The sequence below is a fragment of the Asterias amurensis genome, chromosome 5 (genome assembly GCF_032118995.1).
Source record: "Asterias amurensis chromosome 5, ASM3211899v1".
NCBI lineage: Eukaryota > Metazoa > Echinodermata > Asteroidea > Forcipulatida > Asteriidae > Asterias > Asterias amurensis.
In genome coordinates, this window is record NC_092652.1 from 11,262,415 (window position 1) to 11,285,255 (window position 22,841).

General features: G+C 38.2%; 1 protein-coding gene and 1 pseudogene across 2 annotated transcripts; one reads left to right on the top strand and one right to left on the bottom strand.

The window, feature by feature from the left end:
- The first annotated feature begins 9,727 nt into the window (after positions 1 to 9,727).
- LOC139937264 (uncharacterized) lies at positions 9,728 to 11,186 on the top strand (annotated as a pseudogene).
- A 745-nt stretch (positions 11,187 to 11,931) lies between these two features.
- Positions 11,932 to 22,304, bottom strand: LOC139937790 (uncharacterized). 2 transcript variants are annotated; one of them, XM_071933097.1, is made up of 7 exons: positions 22,154 to 22,304; positions 19,538 to 20,548; positions 18,088 to 18,223; positions 17,246 to 17,410; positions 16,621 to 16,766; positions 15,934 to 16,019; positions 11,932 to 13,807 (listed from the first exon to the last, which is right to left on the bottom strand). In XM_071933097.1, the coding sequence occupies exons 1-7, from the start codon at positions 22,272 to 22,274 to the stop codon at positions 13,571 to 13,573; spliced, it is 1,902 nt and encodes a 633-aa protein (XP_071789198.1). In that variant the 5' UTR covers positions 22,275 to 22,304; the 3' UTR covers positions 11,932 to 13,570. The 2 variants fall into 2 exon arrangements, with proteins under 2 accessions (XP_071789198.1, XP_071789199.1); XM_071933098.1 differs by having other exon boundaries at positions 11,934 to 13,807; positions 19,538 to 20,396; positions 22,154 to 22,282.
- Positions 22,305 to 22,841: the final 537 nt, after the last annotated feature.

The window sequence follows — 22,841 nt, forward strand, 5'->3', positions numbered from 1 at the left end:
TTTACAAGTAGAATACAATGATCCACACAAATTTACCTCGAAGTTGCGTGTTTTTCCTTGTGCTATGCGAACTAACACGGTCAGCCGAAAGTTTTAGTCGACGAGGTAAAAGGAAAAACCACGCAATTTCGAGTTAAACTTGTGTGTATCAATATATTCTTCTTTTAAAATATCTTTCTAACCATATGCATTTTTTAACAATCGGTTGCAAACGCTTTTCACAGACCAACTCGACCGATCCATGGCAACGTGTTCCTTTAAACTCCGATCCATTACAATCAAATAGTATAAAATCACTACACTAGAACAGCTAATCTGCTGCAGAAAATAATATACAAAATTAATTAGTATTTTTGCAAATCGTAAGCGATGTCAAATCGTATCTACTTTTTTTTTTAAGTTAACGTTTCAGCAACTTTAGTAAACTATCCGTTTAAGTCTTAGGGCAATGGTTTTGACATCACCTTGGGTCTATAATTTTTACTGCGCCCCTCCTCATAGTATACAAATATTGAGTGGCTCAGAGTGGAATGGGAGGAATATTATCGCAAGGTAAAATTTTGACTGTTCCATTTCACGAGGCAGAGCCGAGTGAAACGGAACAGTCCAAATTTTACCGAGCGATAATATTCCTTCCATTCCACGAATAAAAAAGCCACTCAATATTTGTTTTATATAACAAACATATAAATCCTTGTCATTTGATGTATTCTAAAAGTATAACATTTGAAAAATCACACAAATTACTGACAACCAAAAATCATATAGCGCCGCGTAGCGGCAACAATGCACAAATCGGATCACAACCTTTTGCACAGGTGCTCCTTTGTTTTAGCAGCGGCGCGGCGGCACTGGATGTACTGCTCAAAAACATTGGGAACAAGGATGATCCTAACTGTTGAATGGGAAATGCTATTCCCCATGGGCGAATAAGTCTTTTTGATCGCCGGTGCGGATGGGAGTAATAGTGAATGTCACGTGAAGTAGGTTCCACCAATCAAATGACAAGGATCTGTATGTCAGTTATATAACAGTCAATATTTCTATTTGAACAGTCATTCAACATTTGTAAGTCAAGACAGATAACTTGTATCGATGCATCAATGATCTCACCGCTCAACATATCAACTTGTTGCTCAACATTTTAATACCACTATTTATGTTTAAAGGCACTGTAAACTATTAGTAAGTTACTCAAAATAATGTTTAGCAAAACCACTTACTTGGTAACTAGGAAACGAGCAATGGAAAGTTGCTGGTGGTATAAAAACTTTGTGAGAAACGGCTCCCTCTGAGAAAGAAGTAATTTCTCACTCAAAATATTGAAGCCTCTTATCATGCACCTGAGACGCACTCAAAGTAATGCAACAAGGCGTTTTTTCTTCGATGACCAATTGAGCCCAAATTTGCACAGGTTTTTTATTTTATGCATACGTTTGGATACCCCAAGTGAGAAGACTGGTCTTTGTCAATAACCAAGCGTGTCCAGTACATGCAATTAGTCAACAGTAAAATTAACTGTCAAACAGTACCCTCCAGGGCCCAATTTCATAGAGCTGCGTAAGCAAAAAATTTTGCTTAAGCAAAAAATTCATTGCTTAGTAAAATCAGATTACCGGCCAAGACTCCACTCAATTGTTATGCTAAGTAAACAACAGCTAAATACTAGTCATAAGCAATGTATATGGCATGACATTTTGGCCAGTAACATGTGTAAAATAAGGGAGCTATTTTCGTGCTTAAGCAAATTTTTTGCTTAAGCAGCTCTATGAAATTGGCCCCAGGCCTCGCTCATTTTTGATACTTTTCAGTGGAATAGAACTCTAAAAAGCAATCTATCTAGTCTTAGGCATGAACGAGTTGAAATAATAAACTCATCATTATTTTGTATGGTTTAGTATGATATCAAAACATAAAAATAAGTTGTCGATCAAAAATCATGCATCTGTGGCTTTTTGCTTCCCATTCCATACTGTATTAATTAGTATTCAAAGTTGTTAAAATTTGGGGTCTATGTCCCCAATGCTGTCAGTCTGGAACGCTTTTAATCAGTGTTTTCTTCTTAGTATAATAATAATGTTGACACTCAGAAACAGAATTGAATTGAATTTAAAAATATTTCAAAGAATTTATCAAATTTCCAAAGGTCATATATTATAGGAACACGTTGCCGTGGATCGGTGGAGTTGGTCTTTGAAAAGCCTTTGTATTCGTTTGTTTTAAAATACATATGAGTAGAAAGATATTCTAAATTATAATATAATGATCCAAACAAGTCTTACTCGAAATTGCAGGGTTTTCCTTTTCCATCGTCGACTAACACGGTCGGCAGTTTATGATGGGAGTCAATCGTCCGACCGTGTTAGTTCGCAAAGTGAAAGGAAAACCACGCAATTTCAAGGCAAATTTGTGTGGATCGTTGTATTCTCCTTTTTTAACATCTTTCTAACCATATGCATTTGATAACAAACGTTTACAAACGTTAGTCAAAGACCAACTCGACCGATCCAAGCATCGTGTTCCTTAGTTGGACACTCCTTGCAATTTGAGAATACACTGTTTATAGTTTGTGTATAGTTTTTGTTGAGGAGAAAACAACTTAGACACAAATTGTTTCTCACTAACGCTTTATCCCACATTTGAATCAGCATTGTTTGGTTACAGTTAATCTGATAACAAAATCAAGCACTTGTAAATAAAAGTTGATACAAATTTCTGTAAATTTTTTTTTAAAAAGGAAACAGTCGATTTTTTTCAAAATGACAATAATGTAGATATTAGGCTATATACAATCAAATTAACTCGTGAAAAATTCATTTCAAAAGATGGTATTGTTGTTGATATAATATTGGCGAAAATCTGTCCACGCAGGAAAATAAATCCGTAATTTGAATACACAATCTGAGGCACGTTTCTTGTAGTAACGTTTCTCAGAGTCAAAATGTTTATCATTTTGACGATAAAATACAAATCTGGGTTTTGTTGTTGTTCGCAGGGATGAGATTGTTCAGACTGTTGGCTGAACTCAGACTTTTTATGTGAGCCTGGTGAAGAAAACCAGACAATATTTGTTTTTCACAAACAAAGAAATCCTGCTTCTTAGTCTACTTCTCGAGTGATTTGGATACTGTTTCAAAAAGCTCCTTGAAATGTTTAACCCCAGGGGTTACCAAACAGTAGAAATGGTATCATTTCAACATATCTTTGAATGTGTATCCAAGTTTCAGACTTGTTCGTTAGTAATGACTCACACCCCTGACTGTTCAGTTGATACTGTTATTTGAGATATTTTCATGGTACATGCTTTGACCGTAAAGTATTCATACGGTGATACAGATGAGAGCCAATGTATTCCATTAGATTGGGCTGTTGTATTTTGATGATACATACCATGTAAGTTAGCGTCGTAGCCTCTCCAGTACCACCATCCACCTGTGATCCGGTCAGCCTCGGTTTGCGCGTTGTTATCTTTGTCCTTGGTGGTGAACATCTTTCCGTTGTGCCATGAGAGGGCATCCAACCCTGTGCTGTTAATAGCATTGTATAAACCAACATGTAACTTGAAGTATTCACCAGAAATCTTGAAGTGTCCATATTCAGCGAATACTTCATTTCCATCGGAGTCAACCATCTCAATCTTCAGCTTCCACAGTCCTGTAAACTCGGTAAGGGCACGTAGGTTGTCATTTCCAAGCCAGAATTCACCGGACTTGTTACCAAAACCAACCTGGTAGTCAACCCAGTTGCGGAGGAAATCCACACTGCCGTCTTGACGCCTCTGAATGACCGTCCAGCCCTCACCGTCCATGTCACAGTAGACTTGCAGACTATCGTTGTTAAGTGCAGAAGGGTAGACTGTGTATATACCACTCTCCTTATGACATGTCTGGAGAAGCTCCTGGCAACTGCTGTATTGAGGCCCAGCAGAGCCAGGCTGTGTGGGGAGTGGTTTGTTTGGCACAGAGTAGAGTGGTGTTTTTTCATCAGCATCGAAGTACACGCTACCACACTCAAACACAAAGTCATCTGAATACTGAGCCCTGGTAGCATTGTTTAACTCACACTGATGATTGTCGATGTTGTAATTGACCGAGTTGCACTTGGGATCAGCATGGCAATAACTCACACATAAGACATGAGAACGTGCTTCTTTTTGTTGATAGGGAGCTTTCGTAAACTTTCTAGTCTCCGCAGATAGAAACTGTCTCATTTTCATCTTAAATAACGGTGTAGCTGAAGCTTTATTTTGGTTGATGGTTGCTAAGATCAGTGTGAGAATGGTAGCTACATGCAGCATCAGAGATGCTAATTGAGAAATCATCCTACTTTATCTAGAGAAGTGTTTCGTTTGGACTTGTTTGCAGGGCAATCTCTCAAGATGATATGAGAAAACTGACTAAATTCACTGAATTGTATATGGGATGGGGGTTGGTGTGGGACACAGTGATTGGATAGTCCTGGTCACATGACTGGTGTTGTGGTAAGTGTACGTGCCAGCAAGAGAGGTGTGGTCGTTGATGATTGGTTGGTTGGTTGTAGTGTTTTCTAGTATAGTATGTGATGCCTGCGCTCAACGTCGCTCCTTTGCCGTGTATGTCGAACTCATATTATTTGTGCGTGACAAAAGTTCGGCAACTAATACGAATCGGTAAACGTCAAGTTTATGAATATAATTTTCGGCACTTAAGGTATTTCAAAATGGGGACGCAGTAAAACCGAGGCTAAAGAGTCGTGTGACATGATGGCAATTATTATAGAGCTGTGGCAGTCAAATAATGCAAGTTCAAAATATTTGTCAACCTTCAGTTTTATCCTTATTTTTACCATCGGTAGTGAGTTGCGTTCATTGTCTTCTTTTAAGAAATGTATAACAAAATATTTAGCTTAATTCTCAAATGTACAATCTTATGTTTATTTCATTCAGATTTAGCTTCCCATCTTATCCCGAAAGCTCCTACCTACGGAGAACCTTCAACTGATAGATAATGCACATAACAATTTTCAAAAACTTTGCGCATGCGTAATCCCAAAAAGCATCGCCCGATTGAGCCCAACTTTGTGCTATTTCAACTGCTACCCAACCTATGTAATTAAAGTTACATGAGTGTTTGGTTTGGACTCAAAGAGCGCACCTGTTTTGGGCTAATTATAACACTTTTAAGCCTGGCTTCATAGTGAGCTCCGCTGCGGCATCATCAAAGTGTTTTTATATCTACCTGGCTTAACTGTATTATTTGAAACATGTACATATTGACTGTATAGTGAGCTCCGCTGCAGCATCATCAAAGTGTTTTTATATCTACCTGGCTTAACTGTATTATTTGAAACATGTACATATTGACTGTATATATACGATTCAATACTGCGGAAACAAACAAACCTTTTTTTAATATTTTTTATTACTGCAATTTTAGAGTGTTTAAAAATGTGTACTTTTAATGAGCTAGGTCTGGGAGGGCACATCTTTTTTTTATGGCAGTTTCTTATACTTTTGCCCTTTTCTGGATGGCCTGTGCTTGGTTTGTTTTTGTCCGAAGAATTAAAACAAATAAATAAATAAATAAATAAACCTTGAATTATTGAAGATACTGCTGCTGTTAATAGTTGTCATCACTTAAAAAAAAATATCCCCGTTGGTGGAATTAAGCATCCTTCCAAAAAGAATGAGTTGATATACAAATCGGTTGGAATATTAAAGTGTCTATTAGTATTATTCTTACATACGGGACCAAGTATAAAAACAAAATGGCGTCCAGCAACCATGTGAGAAAATAAAACTGCTCTTTCAATCACGCAGCTCTCTCAAAACATAGATCTGTGCTCATCAATAACTGACCCATGTAATTATTGCTCAATCGACAACTACCTGTAGATCAATACCACTCTGCGAGGACGCCATACAATTCTAGATGTTATTTTCACTTTGATGCACACACTTCTCGCCTCAACTGTTTTTTACCAATAGGAGTTTTAATCGGCACTTGGCAAAGTATATTTCGACAACTACCTGTAGATCAATACCACTCTGCGAGGACGCCATACAATTCTAGATGTTATTTTCACTTTGATGCACACACTTCTCGCCTCAACTGTTTTTTACCAATAGGAGTTTTAATCGGCACTTGGCAAAGTATATTTCTGTGAGATTGCTGGAGTGATTCTAACTGACCTGTTGGCACTGTTTATCGATGTCATATTTCGCTCTTCCTCAAGGTACTTGCTGTTGCTCATAACATCAAAGAATCAATATTGAATTTGTAAACGTTTTTATATTGAAAACTTCCCCTCAAACATTACAACATTTTCCAAATGTGTTTTTCTACCTTTCTAAAATTGCACGTGGTAGCTGAACCACCACCACCTCCCCCCAAACTAAACGGCCAAGTTACAAGTCCCATGTAGCTTCTTAAAGACACTGGACACTTGTGGTAATTGTCAAAGACACTAGACACTTTTGGTAATTGTCAAAGACCAGTCTTCTCACTTGGTGTATCTCAACATATGCATTAAATAACAAGCCTGTGAAAATTTGAACTCAATTTGTCGTCGAAGTTGCGAGATAATAATGAAAGAAAAAATACCCTTGTCTTTCTCGAAAACTACGTTACTTCAGAGGGAGCTGTTTCTCACAATGTTTTATATCATCAACAGCTCTCCATTACTCCTCAACCAAGTAAGGTTTTATGCTAATAGTTACTTTGATTAATTACCAATAGTGTCCATTGCCTTTTATTTGTCATGGAGAGTATTAAAGTCCGGTGCTCTTAATTTGGGTTTTCAAAAACAAATTGTATCTAGGAATGCTCTTTCAGGCGAATGATACGACGAAGAGTGGCCAATGACTCACATTTTAATATTTACATGTACATCAAGTATCGTCATGTACTCGTATATTATGCTTGGCCACAACACCAATTGTACCTGTTTAGAAGTGCCACTTAGTATAAAGAACTAAAGAAGATTTAAGAGTGTCTTTGAAAATATCTTACCATTTTTTATGAGCACATATTAAAATAGGACAGGGGGACAAGTCACCCCCCCCCCCCCATCTTTTTATTACAGATTTTTCCCGCAAAACTTGTGCCATATATCCGCACCTGAAGACGCTGTTAACTCAAAAGAGGGAGCCGTTTCTCACAATACTATCAACCTCTCCCCAGTCGTTACCAAGTAAGTTTTTATGCTAAGAATTATTTCGAGTAATTACCAATAGTGTCCACTGCCTTTAATTCTCAAAACTGTTTGTTTGTCTTTTCTTTCAGACCGCTTCAACGACTTTGGCTGAACAGTCAAGTCGAAGGTTTCTATATCTAGAGTGTGTGTTATTGAAGATTCTTGCTGCCATGAAGTTGGAGGTTTCTTTGGAGTGTGTGGTATTGGTTTTAAGACGATGTGGAGTTCTACAAAGGTAGGGCAAGATCTTGGGGACATCGAATTGTAAAATAAAGATATAATGATTGTTTTACTCTATCTTCATCAGTACATTCACATAATACTCGTGGTGCAACAAAGGGTGATTTCATAATTTATTAACTTCAACCGAACTTCATATTCTAAAAATAGTCATATTTCAAGGGGTATAATATTTTGGAACAACCTACAAACCAGCATGAAGCAACCCCTCACGATTGAAAGTTTTTCAAGGAAAATTAAAATATGTACTAACTATAGGCCAACAGTGATAACTGTAAAACTAATGTCATCATAATCATCTTGTTTCGCTCAAAACAATGTACTTATTTAATTATCTGGCTGGTCCCGTCCGTCTGTCTGTCCTTGTTTTGTCATAGTCTTGTCTGTCCCAGGGTAAATTTTTTAAAAAGCACTATGCTTCAAATTTTCCTTTCATGTTGGTGATAACTTAACGGAGTATCTTTAGCCATGTTATAATGTTTCAATTCTGTAGCCTGTATAACGGTTGAGTTGCATTAGATGTTTTTTTTTTTTTTGCCAATATTGAAATAAGTGTCTATTTAACCGTCAATACCATCCCCAATAATTGTCTGCAGGATGCTCCGTCGAGTACTTGTTGATGTTGTTAACTTGTATGGTTTTATGGTGATGTCAACCATCTTTTTATTGGTTTTTCCTTGTTATTGCATATTGGTTGTTGCCAGTGAAGCGTCAATTGAGTTATGTTTGGATCTCATTTCAGTCGGGAAGTCTCAAGATAAAGTTCTAAGCCACTGGACACTTTCTGAACAGAACAAAAGTTTAAAGTTCATTGATTTACAAATAACTTACAGGGTTTACAGAAGGTAATGGTGAAAGAGTTCCCTTGAAATATTATTCCATAAAATGCTTTACTTTTTGATAAAACATTAAAACAACTAGAGATTGAGAGTTTGTGAACAAACTCAAGGTGTTCGGTTTCCGGGAGTAAAAGCCTGGATTAAAAAACAAATATTACACCTTGCTTTGTTCTCAAGATTTGTAATAAATGATTCAAATTGCAAAATGTCAAAACAACATGATTACGTCATCTAGTAAAAGTGTATGTTTGGTGGCGTCATCGGTAATATTTGTTTTAAACCAGACCTTTGCCAGACTTGTATGATGTGATGGTAAAGCATCAAAGGATGTATATTTCAACCTAAAAGGCAATAAACAACGCCCTTTCAAATCATTTCACAGTCACTTCCGGTTTAAACAGGTCAAAGGGTCAACGAAAGTTTACCAACATATCCATTTCTGTAAAGTACGTAAAGTTCATACGAGTTTTTGAAAGGTGCTTTTGTTAGTGGACAAGGGACGCTGAGAAGAAGAAGAAGAAGAAGAAGAAGAAGTATGAAGAAAAAAAAAAAAAAAAAACGCACAAAAATAAGAGGTGTTCCGGGCTGTTGGCCCGAACACCTAAAAAGAAAAGAAAACGAACAAAAATTAGAGGTGTTCCGGGCTGTTGGCCCGAACACCTAAAAAGAAAAGAAAAAAAAGAACAAAAATAAGAGGTGTTCCGGGCTGTTGGCCCGAACACCTAAAAAGAAAAAAAAAAAACGAACAAAAATAAGAGATGTTCCGGGCTGTTGGCCCGAACACCTAAAAAGAAAAAAACGAACAAAAATAAGAGGTGTTCCGGGCTGTTGGCCCGAACACCTAAAAAATATATTCTTGGTGCTAGACACTCAACTATTCGCAATCCCCTATTTGCTCCCTCCTCGCCACGCACATTACCATTGGCTTGTCCGGCATCATGGAATATGCTGAATGGGAAGGGGGGGGGGGGGCTGGTGGGTTTCCAACCAACAATGACATGTGAAATGTTCAGTTAAATTGCTCATGCACCGCTATCTCATTATTTCATTATTATCTCATTATTTTCGTCGGATTGGCTTCATTCAATACATACATTGACAACTTCAATATTTATTTCCCCCCCCCCCCCCCAAAAAAAAAAAACCTCAAACCGTTTTGTGTGCAACCTTTTTTTAAATAAATTATTTTATTCGGAAATTAGTCCATAGGGTAGAAGAGTTGCTTCCACGAGAATTTATACGATAGTCATTATTTGCCAAGCTTAGATCTACTGTTCCTGTGTCATTATTTGAAATTCCTGCTACTTAGGTTCAGCATCCATCATGCCCTCAATTTTGAATCAAATTCCTTTTAGATTAGGCTACCTGTGATTATGCCGAATTCCTGTCGCGTGGTCTTTTGTTCAGCTAAAGAAAACCCAAAACTATACACATTGTTTGTCCTGAAAGCTGATTGATGTGATTCAGAATGACAAATGCATTTTGAGCAACAGTTGATGGAGGAGACGGATCTGTACTCGCACATGACCGAAATGGCACTGTCAAGTGTCTTGCCTCTCATACTCAAGAATGTCTTGCGTGCCGCTGCATGGTACTTTTTGGTTTGTGATGCCAGCCCAACAAGCTACCGGCTGCCCGTACCGTACAACAGTCACGTAGGAAAGAAGATTACTGAGATCTAATCAAGTTGTCTTATATGTTGAGCTGTTACAGAGAGTGTTGGATTCGTCGAGTTGTAACTGACGCCTGCAAACTGCTGACTTTTATTTTTGCAAGTCCAACACCCGATGTGATGAAAATACATCGTGTAAAATGTGCATTTCCGGTTGCCGTTGTGGTGGCCTGCTTCCTATGTGGGTTTCATGTTGGCCGAGTCAAACAAGTTACCAAAAGATTCACTGTAGAAGACACTGGGGCGTTGGATCCAGTCTCGCCCTCTCCGCGGGCAGTGCCGACGCGACGGACGGCAGCCCAAAACTCACCCACAACGCGACTGTCGGATTGCACCGTGGAAGATGTCAGAAAGAGACCCGGTGTAATTGTGTGGAAAAGTTTCCGTATGGCGCCACCACTTTTTCATTCGAAATAAAATAATATAGTATCTAATTTACCTGATTGATATATCCCTTTTTGTAAAAATGAGTGAAAAAGTGGTGGCGCCATACGGAAAGTTATCCAATTGGGTTAACGACGACTAACACGGGTTTTCTGGACATCCTGTTGAACCTACTTGAGAGCATTAAACGAACCGGTGTCTGCCTTAACGTAACCATCATCGCTGAAGATCCCCAGGCTTACGCATTCTTACTCGGGATAAGCAGTGGTCAACCCGGACTAAACGTTTTGAAGACCAGTTCTGGATTCATGACTCCACAGAAACTCATGCTCGGAACCAAGGTGTACAAGGAGTTGGTTAACAAGCGAGCGGAGTATCTGTTAAGCTTCCTCGAGAAAGGCTTGGAGGTGATGTTCACCGACACGGATACGTTTTGGTTCCGCGACCCTTTCCCGTACTTCCAAGGAGATTTCGATGTGGCCATGCTGGACGAATTCATGAACTATCCCGAACGGAATCCGACCTCCAGATTCTGCGCTGGTTTGACTTACTTCAAACCCACTGAGCGTACCCTCCGGTTCGTCAGGGAGTGGGTGCTACGAATGAAGAGGGACAAGAAGAAGGAAAGAACCCCTAACCAGGACGTGATGAATAACATGCTTCTTCATGATCAACCGGTTCACCTGGAGGTAAGATCTCTCAACCCAAGCTTCTTCCTGAAGGGAAGACTGTTTAACAACAACGAATGGCGCCGTGAGAACAACAACACGGCCGCCATGCACAACAGTTCGATTTTTGGACATGATAAAAAAGTCGCATACTTCAAAGAACTTAACATGTGGCTCCAAATTGCCAGCAATTTTGCTAACAAATTGTAGCTTATAATTATACGTAGCCTTTTGCTCATTATTTTCAGACGCAAATATTTCTCAATGTGTAGGCCAATTTATTGTATAAATTTTCGAAAAACGAAATGTAGGAAGGTTAACTATAGATGGATTACAACGTCACGCGTCATTGGCCGCCATCTTTGAAGCATAATTTAATTTTGTGACGCATGAAGAGCAAACATGAGTTGTACGCAGCGCGTACTCGCGTGCACATTTCCCATTGTTTTACATCAACAAATGGCAGCCAATGACGCTATGTACAATCCATGTATTATCAATAAAAAAAAATCCGAGAATTTATGCATTCTGTTTGGTCAAAGACTCGTCGGGTGTGGTGTATTAATAACACGTGTTATACCATTGACTGGCAGCGAGGTAAATAGTGAAGTCTATTCCCCGACGGACTTTCACTCACAGGCCCGAGGGGGAATAGGCGTACACTATATTTACCGAATAATGTCAGTCAATGGTTTTATAACACACCTCGGTCTTAAATGTGAAATAAGAAAAGAAATTTGGTAAAAAAAGCAAGTTTTTAGTTGCTGTTCACGGTTCACGTCAAGAGAGGGCGCTGTAACCAGTCACTTTTTTAAAAGACTAGTGCCCGATCCTGCAAAAAAATGCGCGCGCGATCACTAGACTATATTAGTTCACCCAACAAGCAAGAACAAGCAAGAGGTGTGTTGTAAATAATGTTAATTTTGTAAAGACCGTGAACTTGCGATACAAATGGCCCAACAAACATTCTGTATCCACGTACTTGTTGGGTGGGAAACTATTTAATTAGCGATGTCCCATGGAAACATTCAACAGCGTAACGAATGGCAATTGACAATGAATTAAAAAACAAACAATTCTACATTAGGCCTAATATTAATATCTATGCAAGAAAACACACAAATGTTGATGCTCTTTACCGTTTTTTTTCTTTTCGTTGAAGGTATTTATTTATGGCAACAACAATGGGAGAAGCAGTCTTTACTGATTGGCATTCATTTTGTTTGATATCTGGCCGCTAATTAAAGGAACACGTTGGATTGGGCGTTGGTCTATGAAAAGCGTGGTTTCCCTTTACTTTGCGAACTAGGGTCGCCCATTTATTGGCGTGCCGTGTTATAGTTCACGACGTACGAGGAAAACCGTTCAAATTTTTTATTGTTTAATTATATTCTCTTTTAAAACATCTTTCTAACCATGATGCATTATCGAGAAAATAGAATTAGCTATTGCAAACAACTTACCAACCAAATGGATCTATGGTATAAATACAAATTGTAAATGCAAAAAATAGTTATTAGGTCTGACGTTTTGACCCTAGTAGAGTCTTTCACGAATGCTAAAATATGACAACACAACAAACATGAACAGGTAACTATGTGTAACATAAGCAGTGAAGAGGAACTACATGAATGGAAATAGAAAGCATACAGAAAACAACATAATATGCAGTATTCATATCAAACGGTTTCAAACGCCTTTCATAAACAAACTCTTCCGATCCAAGGCAACGTGTTCCTCTAAGGACCCCACCTTTAATTCAACTCGGTTCATTTACAACAGCCAGCCACCAACCCGCTCATTACCACACTAGGTAGGCAAGTGAAAACATTGTAATTGGCGTCCGTTAAAATTGGTTTAAAGGCATGGACACTATCAGTAATCACTTAAAATAATTGTTAGCATAAAAACTTACTTGTTAACGATCAATGGAGAGCTGTTTATAGTATAAAACATTGTGAGAAACGGCTCCCTCTGAAGTAACGTAGTTTTTGAGAAAGAAGTAATTTAACTAAAATACTAGAGATTGAGAGTTTGTTGCTTTGTTTTTCTCTGATTTTGTTCCTGGTGGTATAGAGCAAATTGTTTTCTTGGCACTGCACAGCTATGTTTCTACCCAAGCCAAGATCAACGTTTATATTCGTGCAAGTCACCAGTGGAAAGTCTTTATATTTAACTTTCACGTCAGATTATTTTAAGTTATAAACAGCTCAATATTCCACTGAAGAGGGGGCCTTAATTCCCATCATTGCATCTATAAACATCTTGTTTTGGAAAAATACAAGTTCAGAGAACACTTCTAGTTTGCCCAAAGAGCCCTCTAGAGAAGAAATTGTGTACCTTTGTGTCTTCGTTGGAATATTCTTAGAATCGTCTCTGATTTTTAAAGTTCAATAGTATTATACTTTTAACTTTGGTAGTTTATTCATTTTGCCAATGAACATGTGTTTTGACCAGCCTTTTACTTCAAAAACTATAATACTTGGCAGTTCAAGGCAGTTGACACTATTGGTAATTACTCAACATAATTATTAGCTTAAAACCAGACTAGGTAACGAGTAATGGGGAGCTGTTGATAGTAGTTGACAGTGTATTTAATTCTTCACGTCGGATTCAACGACACAATCCAACATAAAGTCGAGTATCACCCTTGTGCGCAACTTCTTGGGCATCTTGAACTGGTTGTAACTTGCCGTAGAGGTCGCTACGATGTGATCTTTCAGCTTGTTGAAGGATCCAGGTCGCACTACGTGGACGTGAGCCTCGCAGATTGTGCCCACTTTCCGGTAGTGGTCATAGAAATCATGCTGTTTACGTAGAGAGCTGTCGAACTGGAAACAAAAATATGAAGTTATGCATATTAAGGGTTTTGGTACTATGTTTGTACGACACAAAACACAAACGTCGACATATGTAAACTAAACGGTTTAAAGATCATGATTACATAAAATCATCTCTTGAAATATTACATGCTGAGGTGCTGTAGTTGTTGAGAAATTGCTAGATCAATTTCACAAAAATTCTTCGACAAAATTACTCTGTGATTACCACATGTTTTCCTAAATACTTCAAGACTAATTAAACTCATATAAATACACAATCTGATAAGCGTTACTGTAGTAACCATTCTGAGGCATAAACCGGGATATATTTTTAAAGACACTGGACAGTACTGGTAATTGTCAAAGACCAGTCTTAGTGTATCTCAACATATGCATAAAATAACAAACCTGTGAAAATTTGAGCTCAATTGGTCGTCGAAGTTGCGCAATAATATTGAAAGAAAAGACACCCTTGTCACACCCTTGAGTGTGTTTAGATGGTTGATTTCGAGACTTCAAATTCTAAATCTGAAGTCTCGAAATCTAATTCGCGGAAAAATACTTCTTTCTCCAAAACTATGTCAATTCAGAGGGAGCCGAAATCAAATTCGTGGAAAATTACTTCTTTCTCCAAAACTATGTCAAAGAATGGGGAGCCTTTTCTCAATGTTTTATACCATCAACCTCTTCCCATAATACTCGTCACCAAGTAAGGTTTTATGCTAATAATTATTTTAAGTAAACACCAAAAGTGTCAACTACCATTATGTAACTACATTACTTCGAAGTGAAATGTTTCTCAAAATGCTTTATAATGATTCCAACCAAAGCCTGTTATTGTAGAAATGCAGAGAGTAATGCGTTGTGTGTGCCTAATAAAGTGAGGACTGAGAAAGGCAAAAGAAGCATTTCTTACGAAGGTTCCCTTTTTATGGAACGGTTTGCCTGGGAGACTGCCAACATTGACTTCAATCACTTCTAGGTTCTGGCGTTTACGGAGTCGTTGATTTGTTTTGCATTATTGGCTTTTTGTTGCCTTTTTTTTCTCTCTGTTTTGTTCATGGTGGCTGTTGTTGCTTTTGTGGGGGTTGTTCTTTATACGTGTGTATTTTTTTATCTCTTGTTCTGTGTATTGCTTTTTCTACAGGGCCCCCAGGGAGATCAGTGTTTGACACTGATGGGGCTACCCTGTATTAATATTACTTAACAATAATAATAATAATAATAATAATAATAATAATAATGACGATGACGATGACGATGACGATGACGATGACGATGACGATGACGATGACGATGACGATGACGATGACGATGACGATGACGATGACGATGACGAGACGATGACGATGACGATGACGATGACGATGACGATGACGATGACGATGACGATGACGATGACGATGACGATGACGATGACGATGACGATGACGATGACGATGACGATGACGATGACGATGACGATGACGATGACGATGACGATGACGATGACGATGACGATAGTAATAGTAGTAATAGTAGTAATAGTAGTAATAGTAGTAATAGTAGTAATAGTAGTAATAGTAGTAATAGTAGTAATAGTAGTAATAGTAGTAATAGTAGTAATAGTAGTAACAGTAGTAATAGTAGTAATAGTAGTAATAATAATAATAGTAATAATAATAATAATAATAATAATAATAATAATAATAATAATAATAATAATAATAATAATAATAATAATAATAATAATAATAATAATAATAATAATAATAATAATAATAATAATAATAATAATAATAATAATAATAATAATAATAATAATAATAATAATAATAATAATAATAATAATAATAATAATAATAATAATAATAATAATAATAATAATAATAATAATAATAATAATAATAATAATAATAATAATAATAATAATAATAATAATAATAATAATAATAATAATAATAATAATAATAATAATAATAATAATAATAATAATAATAATAATAATAATAATAATAATAATAATAATAATAATTGCATTTTAGAAGTGATTACCAAACGTAAACATTCCCTAAATTGAAAGCCACAGATGACAAATCATTCCTATAGGTGTGGAGAATATTACATTCCGAAATTCAAAAGCTAATATACTTTACCAGTGTCTTTTGATCAGCCGATAGGTGTATGTCTTTTTCTGATTCTAACTCGATGAAGAGCAGGTAATACATGTCGTAATCACCCTCTGCAAGAAAGCAATTAATAATTATATTATTTGTGTATTTTATAAATTTTATTCCTAAATTAAACAAATCCAATGCCCTTGGGAAGGTTTACAACAAGGTTTATAACAACACCAAAATAATTGTTAGATAGTTAAACAAAATTTAAGTTGAATTTGGTTTTCCTCTAAGTTAGAGGTAGAGAATACACAGTTCATAAAGATTTTATAATGAGAACTCATCGTTTTTGGACCAAGTGTTTTGATACCGTGTAATGATTTACAAAGTTGGCAGTGCAGTCGAGCAAACCAGGAACACCAGGGTGAACCCCTTCTTTCTGCAATATCAACTGACTGGGTTATTTTACGTGCATTACACAACACACGGAACCAACGGCTTTACGTCCAATCCGAAGGACGAAGCACGAATGAATAAAGGATAATGTAATCGTTTATTTCCACTAAATTTCTGCGCAGTACATATTTGAAAATATCATTAAAAAAAATTCAAACCACAAAATGTCATTAAACCAAAAAATAACAATTTATTTTATACCAAGCTCATGTTGTTGATGTGGCAAAATGAACGACAAGAAAGTCACACAAAACAACAAAATACTATAACCTTTATCTTCGTAAAACAGTGGGCTCTCTGCGCATGTCCATTCTACTAGAGTAGCTCCATCCCATCCTTCTAAGCTTTCTTGAATGGCTTTGTTGACCACCAGTACGTCAATCTTCTCACTGCGTAGATTCAGTAGCTCTCCAGTTCTGAAATGTTGAGAGGATTTTTAAGCCACAAATTACATTTCTTATCTTGGGGGATTTTTCACTTGTCGAGTTCAACTCACACTGAAATTGGTCTCGCCACTTGTTCAAGCATATTATTTTCAACAGCATTCTTCTTGATTCGGGCTAAGCTTCTTCATTGCCATTTCATCTGTTAAGCTTTGTAATCGTGATTGAATATACTTGTGAAATTCTAAAGGAGAAATTCCAAACGGCAACCTTTTGAGAAATTTTGAGTTAATGTGCCCCTTTAAATGTCACACTGACAATGGAAGACTTTTGGGATGCTAATAGGTGGCGGCAGACTTACCAGGTAAACCTATGGTTGTCGGTAATGTGCGCATGCTCAGAACTAAACCAACGATGACAAATTTGTGGTAAGTCTGCTGCCACCAAGCGTTCTTAAATCTTCTATTGCAGCATTTTGATAAAAGCAATCGGATGAATGATGGTTCACCAACCTGTACTTGACCGTAACCAGCGGACACTTCTCATGGTGTCCGACTACCTCAATCACGTCGCCCATACGGTAACGGTAAAACCCAGATGTTGTGGTTAACGCAACCTCGTACCGTTGACCAACCTCTACCTCATTCATAAACAAAGTATCCGGATTCTCCTCGTCACTTTATTAGTTAAAGAAAAAAGAATCAATACAACATTTTTTTTCCCGTTTAATTATTGTTTTAATCATATAGAAATGTTTATTTACGATAGCACTAGTCTGTGAAACTCACATTTCAAAATGTGGTAGCCCTTTTGCGATATCGCCAAAAATCTGGAGCGGTTTTGTTCCCTGCAGGAATAATAATCCTTAATTTGAATTCACAATCTACGAAACGAATCTGACAGTAACGTTTCTCAGATTCAAACTTTGGGAGATAAAAACTTGTTTTTTCCATAACCAGATTACTTCGAAGTGAAATGTTTCTCAAATAATTTGATTTTTTGTTTACCCTGCAAGCTTAACCTTATCGGCAGTACTTAAGCCACATAGCAAATAGTTGAGCATTCTCTTGAAGACAATCAGAGCATACTTATCAAAACGACGAGTTGTTAAACGAGTGTACTTCTCAGGGCCACGACAGCTCATATGAGATTTATTACACTTGGGGTGAATTTCTACAAAGAGTTCAGACGAGTCTTAATTCGAGTTATAATGATGTAAAGTACCGGGGTGTCGTGGCCGAGTGGATAAGAGCACCGATCTCAAACTCTGGTGCTTCTGTTCAGCAGAGTCTGGGTTCGAATCCCGGTCGTGACACTTGTGTCAGGAAAACAAAACACCTTAATGTGTACTTACACAAGACTTTCAGGGATGAACTCAACAATGATGTCATTTGGAATAAGTACATATTCCATCTGTGGTTTGTCTATCCAGAGATTGACGCCAATAAAACCTTCAGTACAACCATAAGCTCCAGAAAACAGCTTAGTTCCTGTGTGAGACGAACCAATTATAAAAGCCGATTCAAGGGTTTGGGTACTTTTTGTACGACACGAAACACACACACACGAACCCACACAGGCATGTTCATGATGCAGACTGAGGACTTCTCTTTGTTCTCCCATTGTTTGGACATTGTTTATTTTTCAAACATCCCCATAGGTTTTGTACACAAAATCCACCGAGGACTGTCCCCGGTGTGCCTTTTTCCCGGATCCCTTTTGTTAATGTCCTCTGTTATCAATAGTAGACATGCCCACGCACACACCACATTGTGTTTGACTATTACGTTATATGACACCTATTGTACTTTCTGTTGTTCCTGCATTGAAGGAATCCCTATTGGTTTTGTACACAATTTACTATGACCCATTAACGACTAGTGATGACCTATTGTCCCTATTGAAAAATGTCCTCGGGGGGGTAGGCCATACAAGCCCACATTCACAGGTTCACACGGTTGAAAGATAATGAAGGTAGAAAGCTTCCCTTAAAATGTTCCAATAATAATAATCCTCACAAGCATATAAGAGCTAAATTGTGAAGGACGCGGCTACAACGTGTTCGAGAAGCAGGCATGCAAGGGCGCCTTTGACTGCCAGCCACCTCAACCCATTGAGCACAGCCAAAGATCGAGAGTGTTTGATTTTTCCCGAAGGAGGAAAACCGCATGGTCTGGAAAACCCTCGTGGCATGCACAGCAGAGAACCAACGCACAACTGACATGTCCCTGGCCGGGTATCGAACCAGGGTCACCTTGGTTAGAGGCGAGCGCTTTACTCACAAGCCAACCATGCCCCTCTTACTTGCTAAGGTGCAACTGTAGTTGTTAAGAAATAAGTAAACAATTTCACAAAAAATGATTCATGTCTACGTCTCAGAGTGACGAAATTATTTTTTAGCGTTTACATCGGATAGCCTATAGGGCCTACGCGCCTGAAAACATTAATCTGAGAATTTCACTTGTTTTCTCACATAAACCTTCATTCACAGAGAGTAGGGATTTAAGTCATGGTCAAAACCTGATCTACAAAAGGTGCCATAACAGAAATATGTATACCCAGTCTGTACGCATGCGGGCTATGATCTGAGTATAAGAGCTATATGGTTATTTTACACAACACCATGTAATGATTTACAAAGTGCAGTTTTGTAATCTGCAGCCAATTATACCAGAAAGCACCGCAGCGAAACCCTTATCCGAACGATAAGTGTATGCTCATCACACAACACGCGGGACCTACGACTTAACGTCCCATCCCGAAGGACATTTGGGATTTAAACTGTACTATATTATACCCCTTACCTTTTGTGTATTTGGTGTCAAGTTTCTTAAAAAAGTTTGAAATGTCGGCAGTCAGGACATAATGGAGATGAGGCCAGATTCTACCCACGATACCCACGAAGCCTGTAGCAAACTCCCTCCTCAGTTCGTCTGCTCGAGCTGGGTCTGCCGTCAAAGCTGCGTCCAGAGACCGTCGAATTCCCTCATCGAGTTGTATCTTCGGGTTAACCCTTCCTAGAGTCAGATCCTCTAGGAACATCTCCTGTTCTTCTTCAAGCATCGCGAATGCTCTGTAGACTTGCGAGGCAAACGGAGCGAGAAATTGAAAAATGTTCTTGTCCGTCAGGGCAAATAGCATGTGGACATAGGTCGCTTCGAAATCGGTGGAAATTTGAAATGCACAAAACGGTGTATTCTGAAACATATCCGTGTAGACTTTTGCATAGTCTGGCACAAAAAAAGCAGGTGCAATGTCAATTCCTGTTTTGGCCTTCTGTGGAGTAGGCTTACAATACAACATGGCCAATTTCTGGACAGGACTGGGCGGATTGACAATTCTCATGACTGAAAAAAGCAAGCTGCCTGATATTGACGATAGCACCATGGGAATGAGCTTGCCCTTTCCAGTTGTACCAGACGAAGTTCCAAATCGGTAAATATCTGCCGCTAGGCAGACGTTCTTTTCCCCGTCAGCCAGCCTGGTGAAGTAATCTCGATAATGCTCATACTTAGTGAGTGGATGCTTCTCACGGAACTCTTGAAGAGATTTGATGTCGCTGAAGCCGTGTGTCATGCCGTACTCCGTCTTCGCATCACGGGCAAGCAGCTTCAGAAGAAGCTGCTCTTGCGCCTTCATGGGATTCTTCCAGACTTTCGTCATCTTATAGAGGAGAAACGGAACGAAGAAATCAATTTGTTTCACCATGAAATACTGCAGTAGTAGGGTTTTCAGTGTATGGCTTTCAGAACACTGAAGAGTCGAAATGTGGAGAGCCACCACGGTCGACAGGATGCTGACAACGGCAAAAACACCTGAAAATGGCATCCAAATAAATTGTGTTTAGTTTGGAGGGGGGGGGGGTAAGAGATCGAATGAGTCCCAGTTTAATATTTAATAGACCGAGTTAGAGACCTAGTAACGGAGTTTAAGACAAAGTTAGAGACCGACGGGAAGACCGGGTAAGTGACCGAGTTACAGATGAGATTAGTGACCGAATAAAAGACAAAGTAAGAGCACGGGTAAGGATAGCCTATATTGACCGCATTAGAAATCGTGTTGTTAGCCGAGTAAGAGACTAATATGGTTAGAGAACTGTCTTAATATGACCGAGGATACAAGGTCCGAGTTATAGACCAAGTTATATAACGAGTTAAAGACAGTGGACACTATTGGTAATTGTCAAATACTAGCCTTCACTGTTGGCGTATCTCAACATGTGCATAAAATAACTACCTGTGAAAATTTGAGCTCAAACGGTCATCGAACTTGAGAGATAAATGAAAGAAAAAGAACACCCTTGCCAAACGAAGTTGTGTGCGTTTAGATGGTTGATATTCAAGACCTCAAGTTCTAAATCTGAGGTCTTGAAATCAAATTCGTGGAAAATTACTTTTTTCTCGAAAACTTTTGCACTTCAGAGGGAGCCGTTTCTCACAATGTTATTTACCAACAACCTCTCACCATTACTCGTTACCAAGTAAAGTTTTATGCTAATAACTATTTTGAGTAATTACCAATAGTGTCCACTGCCTTTAATGACCATTGACAAAGTAATAAAGGCCAGGGGCCAATTTCATAGAGCTGCTTAAAGTCACCTGGAAGTGGTATTTTTTTCAGAATAAAGCTTTTGTCACTAATATATGTGTTTTGATGAGTGGAATGTGAATAAACACTTAACTAAGGTTTCAAAAAATCAGTTCTTATGTTATTTACAAATTAATTTAAAAGTAGAACCCGACCCGAGAGGGCGCTGTTCGTGACGTCAATCGAGGCAGACTTTGCCTGTAATGCGTAGAGTAAACACAATTGCAAAGTAAACGGACCAAGTCGTGAGTTTGTACGTTTCAAAAAAATATTTGTTTTGGTTTTTTTCCGGCAATGCCGACCAGGTGTATTGCTGCTGAATGCAGAAAAACCCTTTTTTGAAACGTACCAACTCACGACTTGGACGTACATGTACTTTGCACGTGTGTTTACTATACGCATTGCAGGCAAAGTCTGCCTCGATTGACGTCACAAAAGGAGTAGGCGGAGTCAGCCCCAAACAACTTTATATATTTTTTAAACACATAAATCGTGACAAACAATTACTAAAAAATTGTTTTATTGTTCGTAAGCATATACTCTTATGTTTGAAAGAAAAAAAAAGCTATTTCCAGGTGACTTTAAGCAAAATATAGCTCACTTATTTTGCACATGTTACTGGCAAAAACTTCATGCCACATATTATTGCTTGTGACTGGTAGTTAGCTGTTGTTTACTTAGCATAACAATTGAGTGGAGTCTTGGCCGGTGATCTGATTTTACTGAGCAAGGATTTCTTTTTGCTTAAGCAAAATATTGTGCTTATTAAGCAGCTCTATGAAATTGGGCCCTGGACTAGTCTGGTATGTTTATAGCCTACATCTTATCCTTACCTGCAAGTCCTTTCAGCAGAGTTGATGCTTCACTGGTCAGGCAGTACTTTACAGTAATCGTTGAGAGAAACGCCGAGATAAATCCCCACACCAAAAACCGTACTCCCCAAGTTATCGCCATCTTGATTTCTGAAAAAAAGATATTGGTGTCGCACTTCTCTCCACGTCGAATATGAACTGATATGAAAGAACTGTGTAATAGTCGAATGGTACTTGTGAGTGTTGCATTTTGACCCCATTCTTGCCACAGTGTAAACAGTAAGCGGCAAAGATAAGGGAGTTGGCCATTTTAAAAGCTAAACGTAAAGCTTCTGTGTTATAAGTCAAAGATCATGGGTGGGTTTTCTTGTTTACATGCGACGACTTTAAAGGCAGTGGACACTATTGGTAATGAGGTGACGAGTAATGGAGAGAGGTTGATGGTACAAAACAATGTGAGAAACGGCTCCCTCTGAAGTGCCATAGCTTTCGAAAAGGAAGTAATTTTCCACGAATTTGATTTCGAGCCCTCAGATTTAGAACTTGAGGTCTCGAAATCAACCGTCTAAACGCACACAACTTTGTGTGAGAATGGTGTTTTTTCTTTCATTATCATCTCGCAAGTTCGATGACCGATTGAGCTCAAACTTTCACAGGTTTGACGTTCTATGCATATGTTGAGAGACACCAACTGTGAAGGCTAGTCTTT